This window comes from Coregonus clupeaformis, chromosome 9 (genome assembly GCF_020615455.1).
Source record: "Coregonus clupeaformis isolate EN_2021a chromosome 9, ASM2061545v1, whole genome shotgun sequence".
Classification (NCBI taxonomy): Eukaryota; Metazoa; Chordata; class Actinopteri; order Salmoniformes; family Salmonidae; genus Coregonus; species Coregonus clupeaformis.
Window position 1 is genome coordinate 8,765,612 of NC_059200.1, and position 27,611 is coordinate 8,793,222.

Genomic DNA, 27,611 nt, shown 5'->3' on the forward strand with positions numbered 1-27,611 from the left:
GACATTAAAAACTGTAATATCTTATGTTTCACCGAGTCGTGGCTGAACGACGACATGGATAACACGCTACATCGGCAGGATAGAACGGCTGACACCGGTAAGACAAGGGGTGGCGGTCTGTGTATATTTGTAAACAACAGCTGGTGGTGCATAAAATCTAATACTAAGGAAGTTTCAAGGTTTTGCTCGCCTGAGGTAGAGTATCTCATGATAAGCTGTAGACCACACTATTTACCAAGAGAGTTTCCATCTATATTTTTCGTAGCTGTCTATTTACCACCACAAACAAATGCTGGCACTAAGATTGCACTCAATGAGCTGTATAAGGCCATAAGTAAACAGGAAAACGCTCATCCAGAGGCAGCGCTCTTAGTGGCCGAGGACTTTAATGCAGGGAAACTTAAATCCGTTCTACCTAATTTCTACCAGCATGTTAAATGTGCAACCAGAGGAGAAAAAAAACTCTAGACGGTCTTTTCTCCACACACAGAGATGTGTACAAAGCTTTCCCTCGCCATCCATTTGGCAAATCTGACCACAACTCTATCCTCCTGATTCCTGTTTATAATCAAAAACTAAAGCAGGAAACACCAGTGACTCGGTTAATAAGGAAGTGGTCAGATGACGCAGATGCTAAGCTAGCACAGACTGGAATATGTTCCGGGATTCTTCCGATAGCATTGAGGAGTACACCACATCAGTCACTGGCTTCATCAATAAGTGCATCGATGATGTCATCCCCACAGTGACCGTACGTACATACCCCAACCAGAAGCCATGGATTACAGGCAACATCTGCACTGAGCTAAAGGGTAGAGCTGCCGCTTTCAAGGAGCGGGACTCTAACCCGGACGCTTATAAGAAATCCTGCTATGCCCTCCGACGAACCATCAAACAGGCACAGAGTCAATACAGGACTAAGATTGAATCGTGCTACACCAGCTCCGACGCTCGTCGGATGTGGCAGGGCTTGAAAACTATTAGACTACAAAGGGAAGCACAGCCGCGAGCTGCCCAGTGACACAAGCCTACCAGACAAGCTAAATCACTTCTATGCTCGCTTCGAGGCCAGCAACACTGAAGCATGCATGAGCGCATCAGCTGTTCTGGATGACTATGTGATCACGCGCTCCGTAGTCGATGTGAGTAAGACTTTTAAGCAGGTCAACATTCACAAGGCCGCAGGGCCAGACGGATTACCAGGACGTGTACTCCGAGCATGCGCTGACCGACTGGCAAGTGTCTTCACTGACGATTTCAACATGTCCCTGACTGAGTCTGTAATACCAACATGTTTCAAGCAGACCACCATAGTCCCTGTGCCCAAGAACACTAAGATAACCTGCCTAAATGACTACCGACCCGTAGCACTCACGTTTGTAGCCATGAAGTGCTTTGAAAGGCTGGTCATGGCTCACATCAACACCATTATCCCAGAAACCCTAGACCCACTCCAATTTGCATACCGCCCCAACAGATGATGCAATCTCTATTGCACTCCACACTGCCCTTTCCCACCTGGACAAGAGGAACACCTACGTGAGAATGCTATTCATTGACTACAGCTCAGCGTTCAACACCATAGTGCCCTCAAAGCTCATCACTAAGCTAAGGACCCTGGGACTAAACACCTCCCTCTGCAACTGGATCCTGGACTTCTTGACGGGCCGCCCCCAGGTGGTAAGGGTAGGTAACAACACATCTGCCACACTGATCCTCAACACAGGGGCCCCTCAGGAGTGTGTGCTCAGTCCCCTCCTGTACTCCCTGTTCACCCATGACTGCATGGCCAGGCACGACTCCAACACCATCATTAAGTTTGCCGACGACACAACAGTGGTAGGCCTGATCACCGACAACGATGAGACAGCCTATAGGGAGGAGGTCAGAGACCTGGCCGTGTGGTGCCAGGATAACAACCTCTCCCTCAACGTGATCAAGACAAAGGAGATGATTGTGGACTACAGGGGAAAAAAAGAGGACTGAGCACGACCCCATTCTCATCGACGGGGCTGTAGTGGAACAGGTTTAGAGCTTCAAGTTCCTTGGTGTCCACATCACCAACAAACTATCATGGTCCAAACACACCAAGATAGTCGTGAAGAGGGCACGACAAAGCCTATTCCCCCTCAGGAGACTGAAAAGATTTGGCATGGGTCCTCAGATCCTCAAAAAGTTCTACAGCTGCACCATCGAGAACATCCCCAACTGGTTGCATCACCGCCTGGTATGGCAACTGCTCAGCCTCCGACCGCAAGGCACTACGGAGGGTAGTGCGTACTGCCCAGTACATCACTGGGGCCAAGCTTCCTGCCATCCAGGACCTCTATGCCAGGCGGTGTCAGAGGAAGGCCCTCAAAATTGTCAAAGACTCCAGCCACCCTAGTCATAGACTGTTCTCTCTGCTACCGCACAGCAAGCGGTACCGGAGCACCAAGTCTAGGTCCAAAAGGCTTCTTAACAGCTTCTACCCCCAAGCCATAACTCCTGAAGAGCTAATCATGGCTACCTAGACTTTTTATTTTATTTTCTTAAAACTGCATTGTTGGTTAAGGGCTTGTAAGTAAGCATTTCACTGTAAGGTCTACACCTGTTGTATTCGGCACATGTGGCAAATAAAATTTGATTTGATCGACTTTCTTCAGTCAGTTCGACACCTTTTATAAACTAGTCAAGCTTGCTGTTCGTCAATCAAAGCACAGTAACGGCCCTGCTACACTACAGCCATCGTGCATCTGGCGTTGCCATCAGACATCAGCCGTTGAGGGAATGCTTCCTTTGAAATCAATGAAAGCTGCTATACTGCCCGTGTTGCGCTCACATTGCATCACGTCCCATGGCAGCGTCCAAGCTCAAGAATTGCAAGGTTCCATTTTTGACGGCTGACGCACACATTCATTCTGTCTTGCGAATTGAAATAATGCTATATAGAACAAACATGCCTCTCTGACATGTTGAATAAGGAATAACGTCGGCTCAATTCTTGGAATTTCTATCTGCAACGTTTAAGAACGTTTTTCAACTGAACGTGGCCCTGGTAAGTAGCCTGTATGAAAACATTTGCTGGCACAGAAAGAAAGGAAAAGGGATAGCAAACAATTTGACTAAATTCCTCTTGCCACTACACTATATCTGACTGGGTATTTAACTCTATTTTGAGTTCATGTGGACCCAGGGACTCAGACTTGAGCACTTGGACCAGGACTCGAGCACTGGGACTCTGACTTGATTCGGACTCTAGGTCAAATTAATTATCTCCCGTTCTACTTTTGGACATCAATGCGGGTGCGGCGTCTGTGGAACCTTGATAACAATGGCAATGACGCGACTGAGTGATTGAGGTTCAACCCATACTACTTTGCCAATACTTAGTATTTATTAGGATCCCTAATTAGCAGCTGCTTTGCTGCACCGTCTGGTGATTGTGCTTCTCTCTCTCTCTCTCTCTCTCTCTCTCTCTCTCTCTCTCTCTCTCTCTCTCTCTCTCTCTCTCTCTCTCTCTCTCTCTCTCTCTCTCTCTCTCTCTCTCTCTCTCTCTCTCTCTCTCTCTCTCTCTCTCTCGGTCGCTCTCTGTCTCTGTGTTTTGTATGTAATGTGCAGTATCTACAGTGGGGAAAAAAAGTATTTAGTCAGCCACCAATTGTGCAAGTTCTCCCACTTAAAAAGATGAGAGAGGCCTGTAATTTTCATCATAGGTACACGTCAACTATGCCAGACAAATTGAGGAAAAGATTTCCAGAAAATCACATTGTAGGATTTTTAATGAATTTATTTGCAAATTATGGTGGAAAATAAGTATTTGCTCACCTACAAACAAGCAAGATTTCTAGCTCTCACAGACCTGTAACTTCTTCTTTAAGAGGCTCCTCTGTCCTCCACTCGTTACCTGTATTAATGGCACCTGTTTGAACTTGTTATCAGTATAAAAGACACCTGTCCACAACCTCAAACGGTCACACTCCAAACTCCACTATGGCCAAGACCAAAGAGCCGTCAAAGGACACCAGAAACAAAATTGTAGACCTGCACCAGGCTGGGAAGACTGAATCTGCAATAGGTAAGCAGCTTGGTTTGAAGAAATCAACTGTGGGAGCAATTATTAGGAAATGGAAGACATACAAGACCACTGATAATCTCCCTCGATCTGGGGCTCCACGCAAGATCTCACCCCGTGGGGTCAAAATGATCACAAGAATGGTGAGCAAAAATCCCAGAACCACACGGGGGGACCTAGTGAATGACCTGCAGAGAGCTGGGACCAAAGTAACAAAGCCTACCATCAGTAACACACTACGCCGCCAGGGACTCAAATCCTGCAGTGCGAGACGTGTCCCCCTGCTTAAGCCAGTACATGTCCAGGCCCGTCTGAAGTTTGCTAGAGTGCATTTGGATGATCCAGAAGAGGATTGGGAGAATGTCATATGGTCAGATGAAACCAAAATATAACTTTTTGGTAAAAACTCAACTCGTCGTGTTTGGAGGACAAAGAATGCTGAGTTGATTCCAAAGAACACCATACCTACTGTGAAGCATGGCGGTGGAAACATCATGCTTTGGGGCTGTTTTTCTGCAAAGGGACCAGGACGACTGATCTGTGTAAAGGAAAGAATGAATGGGGCCATGTATCGTGAGATTTTGAGTGAAAACCTCCTTCCATCAGCAAGGGCATTGAAGATGAAACGTGGCTGGGTCTTTCAGCATGACAATGATCCCAAACACACCGCCCGGGCAACGAAGGAGTGGCTTCGTAAGAAGCATTTCAAGGTCCTGGAGTGGCCTAGCCAGTCTCCAGATCTCAACCCCATAGAAAATCTTTGGAGGGAGTTGAAAGTCCGTGTTGCCCAGCGACAGCCCCAAAACATCACTGCTCTAGAGGAGATCTGCATGGAGGAATGGGCCAAAATACCAGCAACAGTGTGAAAACCTTGTGAAGACTTACAGAAAACGTTTGACCTGTGTCATTGCCAACAAAGGGTATATAACAAAGTATTGAGAAACTTTTGTTATTGACCAAATACTTATTTTCCACCATAATTTGCAAATAAATTCATTAAAAATCCTACAATGTGATTTTCTGGATTTTTTTTCCTCATTTTGTCTGTCATAGTTGACGTGTACCTATGATGAAAATTACAGGCCTCTCTCATCTTTTTAAGTGGGAGAACTTGCACAATTGGTGGCTGACTAAATACTTTTTTTCCCCACTGTATGCAGGCTGAATTAGGAATTTACATGACCAGATAATTCTTATGTCATATTATATTTGTCATATTTCTGCAGTTAGGAAGATAATAGGATGTTATGCAGAACAATATGTTGGTAGGACAAGGCTATGTATGTTTGCGCACATGGAAGTCAGTGATTGATGCTTACTATAGGTTAATGAGGCAATACAAACGTAATGTGACTAACATGTGACTAAAATGAAAGGGTATTTAGTTGACTAAAATGGCCCACAGTTTTCCTCATTTTGACAATAACTAGACTAAATCATTATTCAAATGGCAAAAATGTGACTTGATGATATTTTAGTCAAAATGACTAAGACTAGACTAAATCTAAAAAAGAGTGCCAAAATTAACACTGACCTGAATGCATCTGAGAAGGTGAATATATTAATCTTTGATCAACTTGAAATGATAGTTTGTAAACTTGATACACGGACAATGAATGCAATATATACCATATTGAAACAGAATATTGAAATATTGAAATTCAATTACATTGTTTTTGAATTGTAAAACTGAATTCAATATTCATTCAATTCAGTTTCAAATCATGAAAAAGTTCAATTTATTAATTAAATGATTCAATTTGTGCATTACAAATTCAAAAATATGAAATAATTCAATATCCTAATACAAATTCAGAATGATGGAATTCAAATACAATTTGCACGGACTCAAATATGCATTTAACCCAGGGTATTTGAAATAAGTATTTGAAAATACTCTCACAATTTGGTTGACTATTTTGTTTTTACAAATAACCATTCAAATACTCAAATAAAAGTACTTGTTTTGGACTGTGTATTTGAAAATACTCAAATACACAGAAAATAGTTTATTTTTATTTTTTATACCAGTTAGTCTGATATGATCATGTACAGTGCCTTCGGAAAGTATTCAGACCCCTTGACCTTTCCACATTTTGTTAGGTTACAGCCTTATTCTAAAATTGATTAAATTGTTTTTTTCCCCCTTATCAATCTACACACAATACCCCATAATGACAAAGAAACAACAGGTTTTTATAAATTTCTGCTAACTTATTACAAATAAAAAACGGAAATATCACAGAAGTATTCAGACCCTTTACTCAGTACTTTGTTGAAGCACCTTTGGCAGCGATTACAGCCTTGAGTCTTATTGGGTATGACACTACAAGCTTGGCACACCTGTATTTGGGGAGTTTCTTCCATTCTTCTCTGCAGATCCTCTCAAGCTCTGTCAGGTTGGATGGGGAGAGTTGCTAAACAGCTATTTTCAGGTCTCTCCAGAGATGTTCGATCGGGTTCAAGTCCGGGCTCTGGCTGGGCCACTCAAGGACATTCAGAGACTTGTCACGAAGCCACTCCTGCGTTGTCTTGGCTGTGTGCTTAGGATCGTTGTCCTGTTGGAAGGTGAACCTTCGCCTCCAGTCTGAGGTCCTGAGCGCTCTGGAGCAGGTTTTCATCAAGGATCTCTCTGTACTTTGCGCCGTTCATCTTTTCCGCAATCCTGACTAGTCTCCCTGTCCCTGCCGCTGAAAAACATCCCCAAAGCATGATGCTGTCACCACCATGCTTCACCGTAGGGATGGTGCCAGGTTTCCTCCAGACGTGACGCTTGGAATTCAGGCCAAAGAGTTCAATCTTGGTTTCATCAGACCAGAGAATCTTGTTTCTCATGGTCTGAGAGTCTTTAGGTGCCTTTTGGCAAACTCCAAGCGGGCTGTCATGTGCCTTTTACTGAGGAGTGGCTTCCGTCTGGCCACTACCATAAAGGCCTGATTGGTGGAGTGCTGCAGAGATGGTTGTCCTTCTGGAAGGTTCTCCCATCTCCACAGAGAAACTCTGGAGGTCTGTCAGAGTGGCCATTGGGTTCTTGGTCACCTCCCTGATCAAGGCCTTTCTCACCGATTGCTCAGTTTGGCCGGGCGGCCAACTCTAGGAAGAGTCTTGGTGGTTCCAAACTTCTTCCATTTAAGAATGATGGAGGACCCACTGTGTTCTTGGGGACCTTCAATGCTGCAGACATTTTTTGGTACCCTTCCCCAGATCTGTGCCTCGACACAATCCTGTCTCGGAGCTCTACGGACAATTCCTTCGACCTCATGGCTTGGTTTTTGTCAACACTGTCAACTGTGGGACTTTATATAGACAGGTGTGTGCATTTCCAAATCATGTCCAATCAATTGAATTTACCACAGGTGGACTGCAATCAAGTTGTAGAACCATCTCAAGGATGATCAATGGAAACAGGATGCACCTGAGCTCAATTTCGAGTCTCATAGCAAAGGGTCTGAAAATTATGTAAATAAGGTATTTCTGTTTTTTATTTTTATATTTGTAAACATTTCTAAAAACCTGTTTTCACTTTGTCATTATGGGGTATCGTGTGCAGATTACTGAGGAAATGTTTTTATTTAATCAATTTTAGAATAAGGCTGTAACGTAACAAAATGTGGAAAAAGTCAATGGGTCTGAATACTTTCCGAAGGCACTGTATATGAGGATGCATGCATTTACAGATGTGTCCTTAGCTCCCAGTAGTAACTAACCCCTCCTGTCTGTCCGTTTCAGGGTCTGTTGGCACGGGGCGAGCGGCCCAACCTGCTGCGGGAGAAGAATGTGGCGGTGAACGGCTTCCTGCGCTCCTGGCTGCCGCGGCTGGGCCAGACCCAGTTCCTGGATGTGGGGGCGGGCTTTGTGCACTCTGACGGGACCATCTCCACCCGGGACATGTTTGACTTCCTGCACCTGACAGCAGCAGGCTACCGGGCCATCGCCAAGCCCCTCAGTGACCTGCTGCTGCAGATACTGGAGGAGACGCCTGAGGAGAAGAGGGCCTCGCTGGTCTGAGGGCCACAGCCCAGGGGCCACACACCCACACAGCCAGGGGCATGCCTCACTCATTCACTCTGCTGGGGAGTAGCTGGAATTTGCCCCAATCAACTAACCAGGATCTGGTCCTAGATATGTTCTAGATCTGAACTGTCTTAGATCTGTTCTAGATCTGATCTGGTACTAGATCTGATCTGGACTTAGATATGTCCTAGATCTGATCTGGTCCTAGGTCTGTTGTTAGGGGCAAGATCTGTGGCAACTTCTACCTCTACTGGGAACGGGAGGGGGGATAGTCAGGGGTGAGGCATGCTCCTGTCTATTGAGAAGGGGTCAGATCAAGATGTCACTCACATGAGGGGGCCAATCAGAGAGAATGGGCACTCATATGAGTGGAACTGGAACTGCAGGAACGGAGGGGGAGTGCATGGGTTCATGTGCATGTGTGCGGGGAGACGGAGTTGACGGTGTGGAGAGGTGAAAGAGAGCGAGAGACAACAATACTTCCAGAGACATCGTACACTCTGTAGCAGCAACAGTAGCACTTGGAGTCAGAGAGAGATCTAATACCAGGAGGATAGAGAGAGATGGGACACCTGCACAAGCTACATAGAGAGGCTAATGACAAACATGCATAGACCCTGAGAGAGAGAGAGAGAGAGAGACACACACACAGACACTGTTGTAGACTCTAAAATGTCAGCTTTGCCAAGTGAAATGTAAAGTAGCTTCCTACTTGGGCACAGCTTAGCAGCATAGTAATAAACACTCATATACATTCCCTCTTAGAAATCAGTTTGAGTTGGCTCCATATGCCCCAGTCTAAACCAACAGCCCTTTAAAAGCTCTAAACCACGATCTTCTCTCCTCCCCCCCTCACTCTGTGCCTTGACACACAAAACAGTCCAGCTATCCTCCCATACCGGCCTTGTGTAACACACCGGCTCTCTCTCCCTTTCTTACACATAGAAAACTACACTCCCTGCACAACACTCTCTCTCTCCTACAGACTCCAATACCTGCTTACTCTGTCTATCGCCCGCTCTTAATTTCTGTCCTTATTTTGTGTCTTGTTGTGTGTAGTATACAGAACCCCCCCCCACCCATCCCTGTCCACACTACCACCTGCCTCCTAACGTATTACATTGTCGCAGGACGTCTTAAACAGTAGCATCATGATAAAGCTACTGACACAGAATTACATAGATTTACTAGTCTACTACTACACTAAAAGCCCAACCACAGGTCACAACCCTGTTTTGTCTCTTCCTGGTGCAGTTGAACTGAAGTGGTTACTGATGCCCTCTTGCTGAGCATCGAATGCTCTCATGTTACTAGCTACCGTCTTAAAGGAGAATTTTGCTTTTTTACAACCAAATCTCTATTTTGATGTAAATGGTATATTATAGAAGGGTTCAAACACCTTATTTTTGTGATTGCACTTGTTTTTGAGAAACTTACCCCAACCAGCGATTAATTTCCTCATCCTCGTTGTGCAGTACGTGGCCTCTGAAAAAACATGAGCAAATGCACCAAGAACAACCAAATGCGTCCTTTTAGAAACGGAAACGCTCTCAGTATAGTGATGCAGGTCTTTCGAACTTTATCCGCAACTTTATATTCCATTTTGTGCGACTTGAGCTGTTTCCACTATCCAGCTGTTCCATTCTCCTTGTAGCCTGCTGCTCGAATGGATGGAGAGGTATCACTTGAGTTATGTGTTTCATTTGTACAACATCTACAGACCTACATCACTATACTGAGAGCTTTTCCGTTTCTAAAAGGATGTATTTGGGTGTTTTTGGAGCCTTTGTTCATGTTTTTCCGGAGCCCTCGTACTTCACAACGAGGATGAGGAAGTGAATCACTGATTTGGGTAAGTTTCTCAAAAGGTCTGGACATGCCATTTACATAAGAAATTGAGATTTGGTTGTAAAAAAGCAAAATTCTCCTTTAAGCTCTACACGTATTCTTCTTGTGCTCTGCCAATATACATCACTCTCTCTGTGTGTGTGTGTGTGTGTGTGTGTGTGTGTGTGAACGAACCTTCAACATAGCTCGAGGTGGGTGAGAAGTGTGTATGTGTCACTTATGGTTGTATGACTGTTTAGAAGTTACCCATTTGTATATAATACATATATGTGAAGCTTGGATAGATGGCCTTGTGTTGCGAATGTGGTAGTTTGTAAGAGAAGTAACGTTAGTGAGTATCTGTATTTGGTGCAAACCGTGCGCTATATTTGGCTTATTCTCACATGCTTAAGCATTCCAATAAAGGACCATGTATGTACAACATTTGTGGTGTTGCTTCATGTCACTTGATTTTAAGGTGCAAGTGTGGAGAAAATGTATTAAGGTTTGTGATTAGATAGCCTATCTGCGATTCAGTCACTGCATTACTAACTTGCGGGAGTCCCATTTAACCTCTAGAGGGAGCCCTTTACTATGTGAGCCCTCTGCAAGTGGGACAGACCTCTTTTACTGTCGATGAGATGGACTGATGGCTTGTCTCAATAAATGTATTTCCAAGGCTACTGGATAGGACAAATCTAAAGCAAAAGCTTGCACAATTTATAGTAAAACAGTTACCAAGGTAAATCAGGTCATTATCAGTGGGATATCATAGAGGGATGTGAGGGAGAGAAAAAGAGGGTTGGCTTATCGTTTAAGATAAAACTCCCTCTCTCTTGAATGAGCCCCCTCCCTCATATCCCTCTGTATCTCTGGCTGACAATTACACAAGTTACCTGTTAGATGTCTCTGCTGTTATGGGTATAGTGGTTGGTGTTTGCACAACTTGTGGTAAAACAGTTACAAAAGCTCCCAAAAGAAATAGTAAAAATGACAGGATAAAATTGCAGAAATAAATGATATAGCTTGTTGCCAACACTTGTCTTGGTGTCCATGAGTTAATGCACATCAACAATAGAATGAGGATTCGCTTCGACTAGAAGTTAATAATACCATTCAGATTACTGTAAAAAAATAAATAAATGGAAGACACCATGTCTGTTGTGTGTTTTACTGTGACTAATAAAATGCTATGGCTGACTTGGTACATGGAGGTCATACTTTTCTGTCATCTGAAAATATGCACTAATTCTTAAAACCCTAATGCTGTATGAACCGACTGACATTCTTTTAGAATCATTCCTCTGTCCCCTCAACACTGAAAGAAGAGGGGAGGGAGGGCAATGCGATAGAGTGCATGGAGCATTATATAGTACAGTCAATGAGATAAGACGGACGTATATGCCTATAACCCCAGCATTAACTGACACCGTGGTGATACCAAGATAACATATCCATGTTTCCACCTCACCACCATGGTTATAACCATGTACAGTTCAACACAACTCTGAGAGCACAGGGGATACTGAGAGGTGGTGGGGGGCATGAGGGGTGGAGGAGGGGAAAGGAAAGAGACAGAAGGTCAAGTACCATTTCAACTACCAATGAGAGAGGGAGCATCAATCCACCAAGGGTGAGGGTAGTGTTTCTAGAGTTAATGTAAAGAGTACCATATGACTATCATGGGCCCTATTTAGCCAATCAATACAGTGGTGCCTACTCAGATGTGAACTTTGCTTAATTAACCCTATGTGCAGGGCAGGGTACTGGGAGTCATACACGTAAAAAGGGATACTTAGAAGCACTTCAGGAGTCACTAGGGTACATTTACATAAGTACTACATCTTTGGCAGCGATTACAGCCTTGAGTCTTCTTGGGTATGACGCTACAAGCTTGGCACACCTGTATTTGGGGAGTTTCTCCCATTCTTCTCTGCAGATCCTCTCAAGCTCTGTCAGGTTGGATGGGGAGCGTTGCTGCACAGCTATTTTCAGGTCTCTCCAGAGATTTTCGATCGGGTTCAAGTCCGGGCTCTGGCTGGGCCACTCAAGGACATTCAGAGACTAGTCCCGAAGCCAATCCTGCGTTGTCTTGGCTGTGTGCTTAGGGTCGTTGTCCTGTTGGAAGATGAGCCTTTGCCCCAGTCTGAGGTCCTGAGCGCTCAGGAGCAGGTTTTCATCAAGGATCTCTCTGTACTTTGCTCCGTTCGTCTTTCTCCTAGTAAAGGGTCTGAATACTTTCAAAAAACCTGTTTTCGTTTTGTCATTATGGGGTATTGTGTGTAGATTGATGAGGACATTTTAGAATAAGGCTGTAACTTAACAAAATGTGGGAAAGGTCAAGGGGTCTGAATACTTTCCCGAATGCACTGTATATATATGTTTTTTTGGGGGAAACAAACTCAATATAATTTAAAATGACTCAAACCAAACTGAAACTGTGTAGAAATTATAATGGACCTACATTCATACAGTTCATTGACTGTGTCCAGCTTGCTAATAATCCCCGTAATGAAAGCTAGATAATCAGGGAGCATCGAAAATTTTCAAAACAATCAACTCTTTTTTGCTAATTTTGACAGCAAGGAAATATTGTAAAAATTCAGTGCCCTCCGGACGTCATTGAAGACCGAATGTGGTCCCCTGGGCAAAATTAGTTTGATATCCCTACTGTATATGGATCTAACAAATATTGTTCATCATGACGTCCAACACTGGGGTATGTTTAGTGATATTGAATATACCCAGTTACATATGTAAAGTATGTCAGTATTAATGTATACAATTTATGTACTAAGATTTTGCGTACCAGAAACAACACAGAGATAAGTGTCATCTGCCATTCCAGAAAAAGTTTAATACTTAGACATTCAGAGGATTGATAGTAACCCCAGTACATAACATCAGGCAAACCCAGTAACCCAAGCATGTACATGTAGGTATGTTTGTCTGTTTGCTCAATCTCCTCCTCCTCTTTGTTTATGACCCTTGAACTTGCTCCTCCAGTTGGGTTGTAAGGGGTTGAGGTCCATGTTTGAGACAGCACACACACACCTGCTCAGAGACCTATACAAGCTGCCTGGCCCTGTGCATCAGCCTCACTCAAAGAGCAGCACCACCCCCAGGTAAGAGACAACCAGCCTCACTAAGACACTCAAAGGGAGGTAAGGGGCTTATAAGGAAAGTATAGGAGATAGCCAACATAGGAAAATGGAGGAATTGAATGACCAAGCTAAAAGTTGCTGAAAGACAGCAGATATTCTTATTGAAATTAGGTTATTGGAAAGAAATGTAAGAATTAAATGTTTGTCATTTGAAATATGGATCATATGCATCAAAAGTAACTTAAGGGTTATTCTTGTGTTGAAGAGCTGCATTTTGTACTTTGTTTGGTGTGTGTTAGATTAAAATGTTTTTGGTTGTGTGAAACATTGAATGTTGTGGCTTGCTTCTGAATATTTTTATCTCATCTTCTCTCTGTCCTTCACCATGAAATTCATCGCTCTTGCACTGACTCTTGTTGGCAGTAGGTCAGTATGAGCTCTAATGTTATATGACGTACATTGTTTTGTGTGGAGGCCTGAGCACTATAGCTAAAGCCTGGGTCTTTCATGTGGTTGTTCCCCCAAAAGGCTCCCAGGCCAGGGCCCTACAGAATGATGCCCCCTCCCAGATGGAGCACAGCAAGGCTGCTGCCATGGTGTACGTCACTCATGTGAAGGAGACTGCCCAGAAGACCCTGGACCACCTCGATGGAACCGAATATGCTAAGTACAAGTAAGAGACAAAAATAGCTCCACTCATGGTTAACTTCCATCAGATCATTCTGTCTTCATGTTCTCTTCCCTACAACCCCTCATCCTTCTTTTCATAATAGCAATCGATTGCTCTGGTCTCTCCCTCATTTTACCCTCCACCTCGCTGTACCCCCCTCCCTACCCCCAGGATGAAGCTGTCCGAGAGCTTCGACAAGCTGCACGAGTATGCCCAGACCGCTTCCCAGACGCTGGCCCCCTACGGCGTTGCCTTCAGCACCCAGTTCCTTGAGGCCACCAAGCAGTTGCATGAGAAGGTGATGGCTGATGTTGAGGACCTCCACACCCAGCTAGAGCCCAAGCGTGAGAAGCTGCAGCAGGTCCTCCAGAAGCACGTTAAGGAGTACCGCAAGAAGCTTGAGCCCGTCTTCCAGGAGTATGTCTCCAAGCGCCGCGAGGATATGGACACCTTGAGGGCCAAGCTACAACCCCTGGTTGATGAGATGCGCGCCAAGGTTGAGGTGACCAAGTCCAAGCTGATCCCCATGGTTGAGGTTGTCCGCACCAAGCTGACCGAGCGACTGGAGGAGCTGACTAGTACAAGGAGCAGCTTGTGAAGTCCGTCGGTGAGGAGAAAGTGTCCCCATACACCACTGACCTCCAGAGCAAGCTGGAGCCCTACTTAGAGGTCCTGAAGAGCAGGGTCATGGACTTCTAAGAAACCATCTTCACGGCCATGAAGGCATAAGAACCTGTGAACCTGGTCAGTCAGGACTCCACCTCCCCTCAACTATGTAACACACTAACTGGCAGCCTCCTCGCAACAGCACATTACAACCAAGAACTGCTGAAAGTCGCACACACACACACACTATCTGGTGAATGTCTCCACATTGGCCACCTTCACTGTGTGATTCCATCCACATGAACGTGGCCTGTCTCAGTTTCATGCTTGCTGTTGCTTGGTGAAAGAAACTTGGTGTACCTGGGGTGTAATCATTACTCCAAATGAAAACTAGCAGTTCTATTGGACAGATTCAGGTAGGTCCTTCCCTGTTTTCAAAACCTGTCCAATAGAAATGCTAGTTTTCGTAGCAAAACGAAATGTTTTGCAACTGTTTGGAGTAATGATTACAACCCAGATATAACATCTTGCTCTCTACTCCACAGATTACATCTTGTCAATAAAATATGTACGGTCTCCAAAATACTGCTGTGATGGTTCTTTGATAATTTTCTTTCATCTTTTATAACAGATGGTAATTAAACAGGACAGTTTTAAATTCAATGAGTCATACTTCGGGTGTGACTTTTAATAAGGCACTTAACATAACACTTGTGTATTTTTTTTTTGCCACCTAAATTATACTTTTTTAACATAGAATCATGAAAGTTAGAAACAATAAACATACCAAATGCATGGAAGTTAGAAATAACATACTTACAAAATAACATACATCATGTCACAGTTGTTATAATTATGTCAAAGGGTATCAGAGGTATATTTTACAATAAATAAAAGGCATACATAACAAACATGATATCCCTATGGGTTAACACACATCAGTAATGTGAAAACAAAAAAGAAGTTATGGTTGGTGCCAGATTATCATTGCAGTTGTTAACAATAGATGTACTTTTGGTCAGCTTTTAAAAATTAATGAAATGATTTAGTCAGCTGTATCGATATAGGGATGCATAATAGAAAATACTTCCTTTTATTGTGTCACATACAGTGCATTTAGAAAGTTCTCAGACCCCTTTACTTTTTCCACATTTTGTTACGTTACAGCCTTATTCTAAAATTTATTAAATTGTTGTTTTTTTCCTCATCAATCTACACACAATACCCCATAATGACAAAGAAAAAACATTTGATTTTTTTGTGCAAATCTATAAATAAAATAAAAAACGGTAATACACTGCTCAAAAAAAGAAAGGGAACACTAAAATAACACATCCTAGATCTGAATGAATGAAATAATCAATACTTTTTTCTTTACATAGTTGAATGTGCTGACAACAAAATCACACAAAAATGATCAATGGAAATCAAATGTATCAACCCATAGAGGTCTGGATTTGGAGTCACCCTCAAAATTAAAGTGGGAAACCACACTACAGGCAGATCCAACTTTGATGTAATGTCCTTAAAACAAGTCAAAATGAGGCTCAGTAGTGTGTGTGGCCTCCACGTGCCTGTATGACCTCTCTACAACGCCTGGGCATGCTCCTGATGAGGTGGCGGATGGTCTCCTGAGGTATCTCCTCCCAGACCTGGACTAAAGCATCCGCCAACTCCTGGACAGTCTGTGGTGCAACGTGGCGTTGGTGGATGGAGCGAGACATGATGTCCCAGATGTGCTCAATTGGATTCAGGTCTGGGGAACGGGCGGGCCAGTCCATAGCATCAATGCCTTCCTCTTGCAGGAACTGCTGACACACTCCAGCCACATGAGGTCTAGCATTGTCTTGCATTAGGAGGAACCCAGGGCCAACCGCACCAGCATATGGTCTCAGAAGGGGTCTGAGGATCTCATCTCGGTAACTAATGGCAGTCAGGCTACCTCTGGCGAGCACATGGAGGGCTGTGCGGCCCCCCAAAGAAATGCCACCCCACACCATGACTGACCCACCGCCAAACCGGTCATGCTGGAGGATGTTGCAGGCAGCAGAACGTTCTCCACGGCGTCTCCAGACTCTGTCACGTCTGTCACGTGCTCAGTGTGAACCTGCTTTCATCTGTGAAGAGCACAGGGCGCCAGTGGCGAATTTGCCAATCTTGGTGTTCTCTGGCAAATGCCAAACGTCCTGCACGGTGTTGGGGTGTAAGCACAACCCCCCCACCTGTGGACGTCAGGCCCTCATACCACCCTCATGGAGTCTGTTTCTGACCGTTTGAGCAGACACATGCACATTTGTGGCCTGCTGGAGGTCATTTTGCAGGGCTCTGGCAGTGCTCCTCCTGCTCCTCCTTGCACAAAGGCGGAGGTAGCAGTCCTGCTGCTGGGTTGTTGCACTCCTACGGCCTCCTCCACGTCTCCTGATGTACTGGCCTGTCTCCTGGAAGCGCCTCCATGCTCTGGACACTACGCTGACAGACACAGCAAACCTTCTTGCCACAGCTCGCATTGATGTGCCATCCTGGATGAGCTGCACTACCTGAGCCAATTGTGTGGGTTGTAGACTCCGTCTCATGCTACCACTAGAGTGAAAGCACCGCCAGCATTCAAAAGTGACCAAAACATCAGCCAGGAAGCATAGGAACTGAGAAGTGGTCTGTGGTCACCACCTGCAAAGCAGTCCTTTATTGGGAGTCTCTTGCTAATTGCCTATAATTTCCACCTGTTGTCTATTCCATTTGCACAACAGCATGTGAAATGTATTGTCAATCAGTGTTGCTTCCTAAGTGGACAGTTTGATTTCACAGAAGTGTGATTGACTTGGAGTTACATTGTGTTGTTTAAGTGTTCCCTTTATTTTTTTGAGCAGTGTATGACATTTACATAAGTATTCAGACCCTTTACTCAGTACTTTGTTGAAGAACCTTTGGCAGCGATTACAGCCTCGAGTCTTCTTGGTTATAACGCTACAAGCTTTGCACACCTGTCTTTTGGGAGTTTCTCCCATTCTTCTCTGCAGATCCTCTCAAGCTCTGTCAGGTTGGATTGGGAGCGTCCACAGCTATTTTCAGGTGTCTCCAGAGATGTTCGATCTGGTTCAAGTCCGGGCTCTAGCTGGGCCACTCAAGGACATTGAGAGACTTGTCCCGAAGCCACTTCTGCATTGTCTTGGCTGTGTGCTTAGGGTCATTGTCCTGTTGGAAGGTGAACCTTCGCCCCAGTCTGAGGTCCTGAGCGCTCAGCAGGTTTACATCAAGGATCTCTCTGTACTTTGCTCCATTCATCTTTCCCTTGATCCTGACTAGTCTCCCAGTCCCTGTCGCTGAAAAACATCCTCACAGCATGATGCTGCCATAACCATGCTTCACCGTACAGATGGTGCCAGGTTTCCTCCAGATTTGACGCTTGGCATTCAGGCCAAAGAGTTCAATCTTGGTTTCATTAGACCAGAGAATCTTGTTTCTTATGGTCAGAGTCCTTTAGGTGCCTTTTGTCAAACTCCAAGCGGGATGTGATGTGCCTTTTACTGAGGAGTGGCTTCTGTCTGGCCCCTCTACCATAAATACCTGATTGGTAGAGTGCTGCAGAGATGGTTGTCCTTCTGGAAGGTTCTTCCATCTCCACAGAGGAACTCTGGAGCTCTTTCAGAGTGACCATCGGGTTCTTGGTCACCTCCCTGACCAAGGCACTTCTCCCCCGATTGCTCAGTTTTGCCGGGCGGCCAGCTCTAGGAAGAGTCTTGGTTGTTCCAAACTTCTTCCATTTAAGAATGATGGAGGCCACAGTGTTCTTGGGGACCTTCAATGCTGCAGAAATGTTTTGGTACCCTTCCCTAGACCTGTGCCTCGACACAATCCTGTCTCGAAGCTCTACGCGCAATTCCTTCAACCTCATGGCTTGGTCTTTGCTCTGACATGCACTGTCAACTGTGGGACCTTATATAGACAGTTGTGTGCCTTTCCAAATCATGTCCAATCAATTGAATTTACCACAGGTGGACACCAATCAAGTTGTAGAAACATTTTAAGGATGATCAATGGAAACAGGATGTAACTGTGCTCAATTTCGAGTCTCATAGCAAAGGGTCTGAATACTTATGTAAATAAAGTATCTGTTTTTTATTTTTAATACATTTGCAAAAATGTCTAAAAACCTGTTTTCACTTTGTCATTATGGGATATTGTGTGTAGATTGATGAGGAACATTTTTAATTTAATCAATTTTAGCATAAGGCTGTAACGTAACAAAAAGTGGAAAAAGTCAAGCGATCTGAATACTTTCCGAATGCACTGTAGGTGAATAGTAATACGTCACCATGACTGCTCTGTGTAGGTAGAGTTGGTGTGAATCATATTCCACCATCTCCCTCTTCAGTTCTGTGACGCTGAACAGAACGCTATCAGTGTTCAGCTCCTCTTTCCCTTCATGTCTTCTGTAATATGTTCTCTTTCGGTCTTTTTTGCTCCTCCTTTCACTTGGCTGGGCAGAAGGGGCAGGTGTTGTTCTTGCTGGACTGCAGCCATACACTGATGCACTGAAACACAGAGGAGCAAATAATCAGCTTTACATCAGCTAACAGTGCCTAACTAGTTTAAGCATAGTCAGGGTTATAGCAATGTAAGTATCATCTTTTGATGTCCATTTAGCAGATGCTATTATCCAAAGCGACTTAGTCATGCGTGCATACATTTTACGTATGGGTGGCCCCGAGAATTGAACCCACAGTCCTGGCATTGTAAGCGCTATGCTTTACTAACTGAGCCATACAGTTTTCAGTAATCTATGCGTTTTTTAATTCAGTGTAGGACTTACATCCTTATGTACAGTGTGGGCGCAGCTCATGGAGTGCTGGCTGTCTGCTTCCACGTGGTTCTGGCACATCAAGCACAGCTTACGATTAATGGGAGCCACAGGCTGGAGAGAGAGAGAGAAGCAGCACATCAGCACATCGTCACCCAAGCCTAAAATTCTCAATTGTGCCCTCTGCGGGTTGGTAGTGGTTTGTACCTGTGGGGGCCTTGTCTGGAAGACTTGAGTTACTGCAGGTCTCTGAGCGAGATTTGTGGGTCTCTGGATGGGGCCAGGAGGCCTCTGGATTGGGCCTGGAGGGCCAGGAACGCCCCTGGCAGCAGAAAGAGGCCTGATAGGCCCTGGAGCCTGTGGAGGATAAAGGTTAGGTTAAGGTTTAGACTGTGTTGGTGTGTGTGTGTACCCTTAGTGTGTATGTGTCTCAGTATGAGTTTGTGTGATTTTTTTACCGGTTTCTCGCTCTGTGCCAGTCTATGTGCCACCTGCTGTGTGACCTCGTCCATAGACATGCCAGCCATGGTGCCACGAGAATTCTTAATCTGCTGCAGCACTGACATGAGTTGAGTTCTGGAGAGAGAGAGAGAGAGAGAGAGAGATAGAGAAGAAAGAGAGGGAGGGAAACAGAAAGAATGAGACTAGAATCTATATTTATTGATTATAGTCTGCAAGATCTTTTACTGAATTACTAAATTCAGAGTAAGTGACAGACTTTGAGCTCACCTGTTGCACTGTGGAAATATGTCCCCCAGTCTCTTCAGTAGGTTGTCCAGTTTGCCAGCGGCAGGGGGGTTACTGAAGGGCAGGGGCTGGGCGGAGGCCATGGTGGTGGGCAGGGAAACAGGTGGGGCGGCTGGGTGGAGGGGTAGAGCGGAGGTAGGGGGAGTAGAGGAGGGGACAGGTGGGGGGGTTAATCTGGCTGGGGCTGTGAAAGCAGCCGGGTGGTGCTGCTGGGGTTGGAAGGGCATCCCCACAGCGTTAGGAGGGCCCATCTGAAAATGTTGAAAAGGGGGGCAGGGTGGAGCGTACATCATCTGACTCATCATCAAGTCCACCTGCAGAGAAATGGTTCCGTTAACAACAGATACAGTATTCACATGAATTACTGGCATGGACTGTCTTTGTCAGAATCAACTACACATATACACTACCAGTCAAAAGTTTGGACACACCTACTCATTCAAGGGTTTTCCTTTATTTTAACTATTTTCTACATTGTAGAATAATAGTGAAGACATAAAAACTATGAAATAACACAACCAAAAAAGTGTTAAACAAATCAAATTATATTTTATATTGGAGATTCTTCAAAGTAGCCACCCTTTGCCTTGATGACGGCTTTGCACACTCTTGGCATTCTCTCAACCAGCTTCATGAGGTATTCACCTGGAATGAAAGACCCAGAATTACCTCTGTTGCAGAGGATAAGTTCATTAGAGTTACCAGCCTCAGAAATTGCAGCCCAAATAAATGCTTCACAGAGTTCAAGTAACAGACACATCTCAACATCAACTGTTCAGAGAGGACTGTGTGAATCGGGCCTTCATGGTCGAATTGCTGCAAATAAACCACTACTAAAGTACACCAATAACAAGACCCCTGGCCAAGAAACACGAGCAATGGACATTAGACCGGTGGAAATGTGTCCTTTGGTCTGGAGTCCAACCGCCACAATCCCACGACCTCAACCCAATTGAGATGGTTTGGGATGAGTCGGACAGCAGAGTGAAGGAAAAGCAGCCAACAAGTGCTCAGCATAGGTGGGAACTCCTTCAAGACTGATTCCAGGTGATTGCTGGTTGAGAGAATGCCAAGAGTGTGCAAAGCTATCATCAAGGCAAAGGGTGGCAATTTGAAGAATCTCAAATGTAAAATATATTTTGATTTGTTTATCACTTTTTCATTTACTACATGATTCCATATGTGTTATTTCATAGTTTTGATGTCTTCACTATTATTCTACAATGTAAAAAATAGTAAAAAATAAAGAAAAACCCTTGAATGAGTAGGTGTGTCCAAACTTTTGACTGGTAGTGTATGTATCACACACACACCGTGGGGACTTGGGGTAAGTGTGGTAATGTGACTCCAGGGAGGCTTTCCATCGGTTGTCCCTTTTGCAGCAGGTGAAGGTTCTCCTTGAACTGATTCTGTGTGAGTGTGAGAGTGAGAGTGAGAGAGAGAGAGAGAGAGAGTCAATAATAAAGTCCCCCCTAGTCTCCATTTATCCAATGAGAGGCAGTGGTCTACCATCCCTCTTGTTCCTCACCTGCAGTCCCGCCAAACTGCTGTGAACAACAGCCACATTATTCTCCCACTCCAGCCTCTGGTGCATGTGCTGCTGGGAGAGGTCAAATCTGCAGACAGAGGACACACAACCAATCACTGAAGCACAGCCTTTATGGAAGAAGCTACAATATGTAGGCTACATCCAGCTTTAGTCATAGGGTCATGCTCAGTACAGTACCTAAGTGTGTTTATGTATTGGTCAGCCTCTTTCAGCCAGTCATCCACCTCAGCCATGGTCACATCTCTCTGCATTTCCAGAGCTGCAATCTGTTGAACATAAATCAGAATACAAATCAGGGTTAATCCCTGATTGTCTTCAAATCAAACTCCATGGAGAAATGTGGATAGGTGAATCAGAGTGAACGCTCAGCGTCATAGGGTTGTGATGGTTGACTGATGATAAATATGGACAGACAGACTGACCTCATCCCGTAGAGCTGTCTGAGTGGCCTCATCTGACTCTTTCTGTAGCCGCTCCATCTCAGTGTTCAGGTCTGCTAGCTCCCTCTCCCACATCAGCCTATAGATGAGCACAGTAGGTGTGTTGTATAGCATTATATTGTGGACAAGGTGTGTTGTGTAGCATGACACTGTATGTGATGTGTTGTCTCTGGTTAGGTTATATGAAGTGTAGGGGTAGGAGTGTGGCTCAGTAATCTTACTTTTCCTGGTTCTGTTCCTCTATCAGCAATGCCAGCTTCCTGGTGGTCTCCTTCAGCTCCTGAGACAGTCTGGTAGAAGGACAGACAGAGGAAAATGGCTGACTAACAGGACATCATGTCACAGTTCTGTTGAGGTGGCCACCACCTAGCCTACCATCTGTCCCACACCTCAAAGGGTTTTCCACAATTTATCTTTTTCCACCTTCCTCTCACCATCTCTTCTTTACCTGTTCCTCTCCTCCTCCATTTTGATTTTTTCTGCGCTGAGGTCTTGCTTCTTGACTGCAAAGTTCTTGCGGGTGGTCTTGCAGCAGTTCAGCTGTAGCTTCACACGCAGAGACTCAATTTTGTCCAGCAGCGCCTGAAAATATTTATATAGTCACTCGCAGTTAATAAGTCCAAAGATGTACAACAGCTCAAGCTGATGAAAAGACACAAGTAGGCCTATATGTAGCATACAGCAGAGATGTGTGTTTGAACACAGACCTGCTGCTGGTGGATCCCCTCATCTTTCTTCTGAACCAGGCTGTCTACGAGGTTGCCATGATCAGCCTCCTCCTCCTGCTGCTGCTTCATCAGCTCCTCATAGTGCAGGGCCAGGTGAGTGCTGTACTCATCCACTGACCGCTAAAGAAAGAAAGAAAGAATAGAAGAGACAGAGAGGGGAGGAAAATAGGAAGGGAAGGGGGGTAAATAGGAGAAAGAGAGGGAGGGGATAATGTAACCACAGAATAAGAATGACAGAGAGGTTGTCAACTTGTGTCATGCACATGTACAGATATATATGTTGTGTTTAAGTTACCACAGTGACTCCCCATGCCCCAGTCATGCCCCCAGAGTGAACACATTACCATCAGTGACTCCCAATCCTGATCTGTGTTAACATCTTTGTCTGCTGTCCAGGCATCTGTCTGCAAGAGACCCAACAATTATGATTACTTTCTGTCACATGCCCACAATTCTCTTTGGGAAATTACAGCTGTAGGCTACTGCTGTCCTATATAAACTCATTCTACCTGGAAGCCTTTCTCCTCAGAGTGAGTGACATGGAGTCCATCCCCTGAGGCCAACTTGTCCAGCTCCCCTATAGATCCCGAGGTGCAGCCTGGATCTGACCAGGGGTTGGACTGGTTGGACCATGGGTTGTATTGCTGCTCAGGGTTTCCCGTGGCAGCGGTTTCGCTGGGGGAACAAAGAAAAATGTAGCTAGGGTAAATATTTCGTTAGGTAGGCGTATTCAGCTGATATAACAGCGTGTCATCACCCACCCCTCATAACAAACAACAGCCCTCAAGATAAATCACCGGATTTACCGCGCCATGTCCTCCTCAAGCGCCAATCCCCAGTCGATGTCGTCCATAACGTTAGTTAGCTAGTTTCTATGACTAGAAATTGGAATTAAACAGCGGTAAGCGTGTTAGGAAACTGAAGCTTAAATGACAAGTTGCATTATTAGTAATCAAAAACGGCAAATTAAGATGTTGAGTTGTCTGTTTCCTCATCCACAAACCACGTTAGAAAATTATAAACATTGCACGTTTGCTGACGTACACTTCCGGATAAGCTCACTGAGATCATCACTGCTCTTGGGCAGCTTCTTCTTCTTTGATGAGGTTTAACGGTGGTTGGCATCCAATAAATATTGCATTACCGCCACCTACTAGACTGGAGTACAACTCCCTTATACTTTGCTTGAAAAATTAAAAATAAATAAAACCTACCATCTAACACTACACTCACAAAAACAAAAATGATAATAATAATAATAATAATGATAAAAGAACACCACCCTACTCCACTATTCAAATATATTTAGTCCTACATCAGGCCAACAACCTGAAAGGATGAGACACCACCACTTAACACACCTTATAACTTTTCTGATGTCAAGTCTCGCACACCCAAATACCTATCTGCAGCGGCCACCACAACCTCAATTTTCTGCGACTTACGTTCCATCCCTGCAGTACAGTTGATAACCATTGCTATAAATGCTAAAAATCCAATCTTACTGAAACATATCACTTGTTGGCCTATCCCTCTGTACTGGTACATATATACTACTCTCACCACTCCTCTCAGGATCCCTCCCCCTTGACCCATCTTCCTCTACTTTCTTCACTGCCTCAGCATATGACAACTTCTGCACTACTCTAACCCTGGAAACCTCAACCTGCCTCTCTCGCACCGGACATTTCTGATCCCCAGCCCCATGGGCACCCCTACAATTTACACATACCACTACTTTCGCCAATGCTACACATTCCTTTGTCTCATGCCCTAGTAACATACTTCTCACACCTAGTAACCTCCCTCCTTCACACTGCTGCCACATGCCCATAAGCTTGACACCTGTAACAACGTAATGTATTCGGCACAAAAGCTCTTACAGGATAACTTATATATCCTAACATCACTTTGTCAGGCAAAGACTCAACATCAAAACTCAAAAGAACAGACAATGATTCTTCTGTTTCACCACTCACTCCACCCTGTCTGCGTCGCACCAAACGACGAGCATCATAAACACCGGGAATCTTCCCCTTCAGTTGGTCAACTTTTACATTTACTGCTACCCCAGTAATCACTCCTTTCAATGGTGCCCTTTTCTCGAGCGCAAAACAATTCACATCTCTTGCCCCCATTTGTTTAACATGGAGCTCCTGCTCCCTCTAATGAGCAGAAACACAAACAATTATCACAAGACCACCTCTGGTTATCCTCACCGATTCCACAGCACCCAACTCTGTTTTCATCCACCCTGAAACCACAAATGGATCAGCCAAAAGACAAGGTTCCACCTTCTCCAAAAACTTCACTCCTACTGTCACAGACTCATCTTTATCCTGACCCTCAGTGCAATCCTCGGGCTCCAAGAACTTCACCACACCTATCACCTCCAATACTTCGCCCTCATTCACTTCCATTTCTCCTCCTGTCTTCAGCTCACTCTGCTTATACTTTCTACCATTCTTCTTTAACAAACCATCTCCCTTTTTCCTGCATTTTTTCCCGACTCAATCTCACCCTTTTCCTCCCTCTCTCTCTTAGACCTCCTCTCTTTTTCCCCTCCATTCCTCCTCCGTATTCCAAGTATACTTCTTCTTTAAAATTTAATTTTAAATTATTCTTATGATAATACTGCACTTCTCCTGACATACATCTTGTTCTTGCCTTCTCAAGGGACGCCATTTAACCGTCTGTCACAATCTCCGTACAATCAGCACGAACCCCTTGGGATGTAGCGCTCAACAGTGCATCCCACAGAGCGCGTCTTGATGTTCTTCTTTATCAATAGCTACCGTGACGCTTTTCCATTTCAAATAAGCGCGCTCTTCCAACCACCATCACGCTCTCTCTCTCCTGAGCTCGCCACTCGTCGTCTCTCTTGGGCGAGCGTCGTAGACCTTCATTTACAAGCTCAGTTGGCCTTACATCACATTTGTTTTTATTAACTTGTTTAACTTCATGATGTTTGAAATGCATGTTGCCACCAGAGAGGGTGAGTTTGTTGTAATGCTATGCAAAAGACGGTATGCTTTGTAAACAAATGATGTACATGAGCACTACAGAAGTGTCAAAGTATTTGTGTTACATGCTGACCAAACCGGTTCCACTCGTGCCCATGTTGATTTTGTCTATCCCAAACAGACGCATTCATGACACGCGGGTTAAAATACCAAAACGAACTGTGAACTAACCAACAATATTAAATTGGGGACAGGTCGAAACTCACATGAAACATTCATGGACATTTTGCTAGCTTGCTGTTGCTATCTAATTTGTCCTGGGAGATAAACATTGGTTTGTTATTTGACCTTAAATGCATATGGTCCTTCTTTTGCTGGATCTTTGTAGATTTTTGACCCATTTTGAGTGGCAAAATCGTGTTCTCTACAACAACAATTAATCCACAGAAAAAAGGGGAAACTTAGTTCGTTTTTAGTTAGTTTCCTTTGATTAATCTATCCTCTTCTTCTTCTGCGGATTCTATATGGCAGTTGGCAACCAACGGTGTTTTACCACGACCAATTTTTTATCCCCCAGGTGCGTTAGTATGCTCCTGAAAACCAATGACTTGATGGAAGAGGCGGGACTTGCAGCGCATCAAGCATCTAAAATATAACTTGGCTTGGCTATGCAGATGCCTGTTGAAGCGCACGTGAGCAGTTTGGATGAAATGATTGAATAACATGAATGTGTGCATTTATTTTGCAATGCTCGCGCACACAACATTTTTACATTTTAGTAATTTAGCAGATGCTCTTATCCAGAGCAACTTACAACGCGGCCGGTTTGGTCACCATGTTAGGCCTACATGTGAAAATGTCATGGGATGCATTTAATGTTCTTATTGGTATGCCACTCTGATGATATGCATATTCTGGATGACTATCAACAGTCAGGTTTTCATTTTCAACGAACGGGCGGGGGACCGCTGGGCGACGCAAACATTGGCGAGGGATGTGAACAGGGCGGGACCAAAGTTGGAATAAGCTGAACTTTATTCAAATACTCCATGAAATTGCGTTGTGATTGACCAATCGAAGCTAACTATAGTTTCCAGCTCCTACTGGATTGTCTGTTGATACCTAGCACTACCTAGCCTGCTTGCTAGCACCAACATGAGGGCGAAGCAAGCATGGCTATCCGAATTTACACGTTAAAACCATCTCAGCTGTCAGACGTTGCATCAACCAATGGTTGCATGCCACATCATCGAATGTGTCATTGACTAACAGATTGCTTTAACATATGAAAACGTCAGTACAGAGACAAAGTGGAGTCGCAATTCAACGGCTCAGACACGACACGTATGTGGCAGGGTCTACAGACAATCACGGACTACAAAGGGAAAACCAGCCACGTCGCGTACACCGATGTCTTGCTTCCGGACAAGCTAAACACCTTCTTCGAGGATAACACAGTGCCACCGACGCGGCACGCTACCAAGGACTGTGGGCTCTCCTTCTCCGTGGCCGGCGTGAGTAAGACATTTAAGAGTGTTAACCCTCGCAAGGCTGCCGGCCCAGACGGCATCCCTAGCCGCGTCCTCAGAGCATGCGCAGACCAGCTGGCTGGAGTGTTTACGGACATATTCAATCTCTCCTTATCCCAGTCTGCTGTCCCCACTTGCTTCAAGATGTCCACCATTGTTCCTGTACCCAAGAAAGCAAAGGTAATTGATCTAAATGACAATCGCCCCGTAGCACTCACTTCTGTCATCATGAAGTGTTTTGAGAGGCTAGTTAAGGATCATATCACCTCTACCTTACCTGACACCTTAGACCCACTTCAATTTGCTTACCGCAATTTGCTCCACAGATTATGCAATCGGCATCGCACTGCACACTGCCCTATCCCATCTGGACAAGAACAATACCTATGTAAGAATGCTGTTCATTGACTATAGCTCAGCATTCAACACCACAGTACCCTCCAAGCTCATCATTAAGCTTGGGGGCCTTGGGTCTAAACCCAACCCTGTGCAACTGGGTCCTGGACTTCCTGAAGGGCTGACCCCAGGTGGTGAAGGTAGGAAACAACACCTCCAATTCGCTGATCCGCAACACAGGGGCTC

General features: G+C 44.7%; 2 protein-coding genes and 1 pseudogene across 5 annotated transcripts in view; 2 read left to right on the forward strand and 1 right to left on the reverse strand.

The window, feature by feature from the left end:
• The window catches only part of LOC121573680 (platelet-activating factor acetylhydrolase IB subunit alpha2-like), a 33,327-nt gene extending 24,618 nt beyond the window's left edge, over window positions 1-8,709 (forward strand). For all 4 annotated transcript variants that reach the window (XM_041885841.2, XM_041885840.2, XM_041885839.2 and 1 more), the window contains one exon: window positions 7,784-8,709. In XM_041885841.2, coding sequence (XP_041741775.1) covers window positions 7,784-8,062 — 279 coding nt within the window. In that variant the 3' untranslated portion in view covers window positions 8,063-8,709. The remainder of the gene's footprint in view (window positions 1-7,783) is intronic.
• Window positions 8,710-12,750: 4,041 nt separating this feature from the next.
• Window positions 12,751-15,099, forward strand: LOC121573681 (annotated as a pseudogene).
• A 3,407-nt stretch (window positions 15,100-18,506) lies between these two features.
• Window positions 18,507-23,583, reverse strand: LOC121574354 (RING finger protein 214). Its single transcript, XM_041886972.1, has 15 exons — window positions 23,344-23,583; window positions 23,047-23,212; window positions 22,882-22,941; window positions 22,517-22,657; window positions 22,258-22,391; window positions 22,031-22,099; window positions 21,792-21,888; window positions 21,547-21,635; window positions 21,349-21,436; window positions 21,134-21,229; window positions 19,803-20,134; window positions 19,532-19,649; window positions 19,281-19,430; window positions 19,086-19,187; window positions 18,507-18,807 (listed from the first exon to the last, which is right to left on the reverse strand). Exons 1-15 carry the CDS (start codon window positions 23,388-23,390, stop codon window positions 18,745-18,747), a joined length of 1,752 nt encoding a protein of 583 aa, XP_041742906.1. The 5' UTR covers window positions 23,391-23,583; the 3' UTR covers window positions 18,507-18,744.
• Between the last annotated feature and the right edge of the window lie 4,028 nt (window positions 23,584-27,611).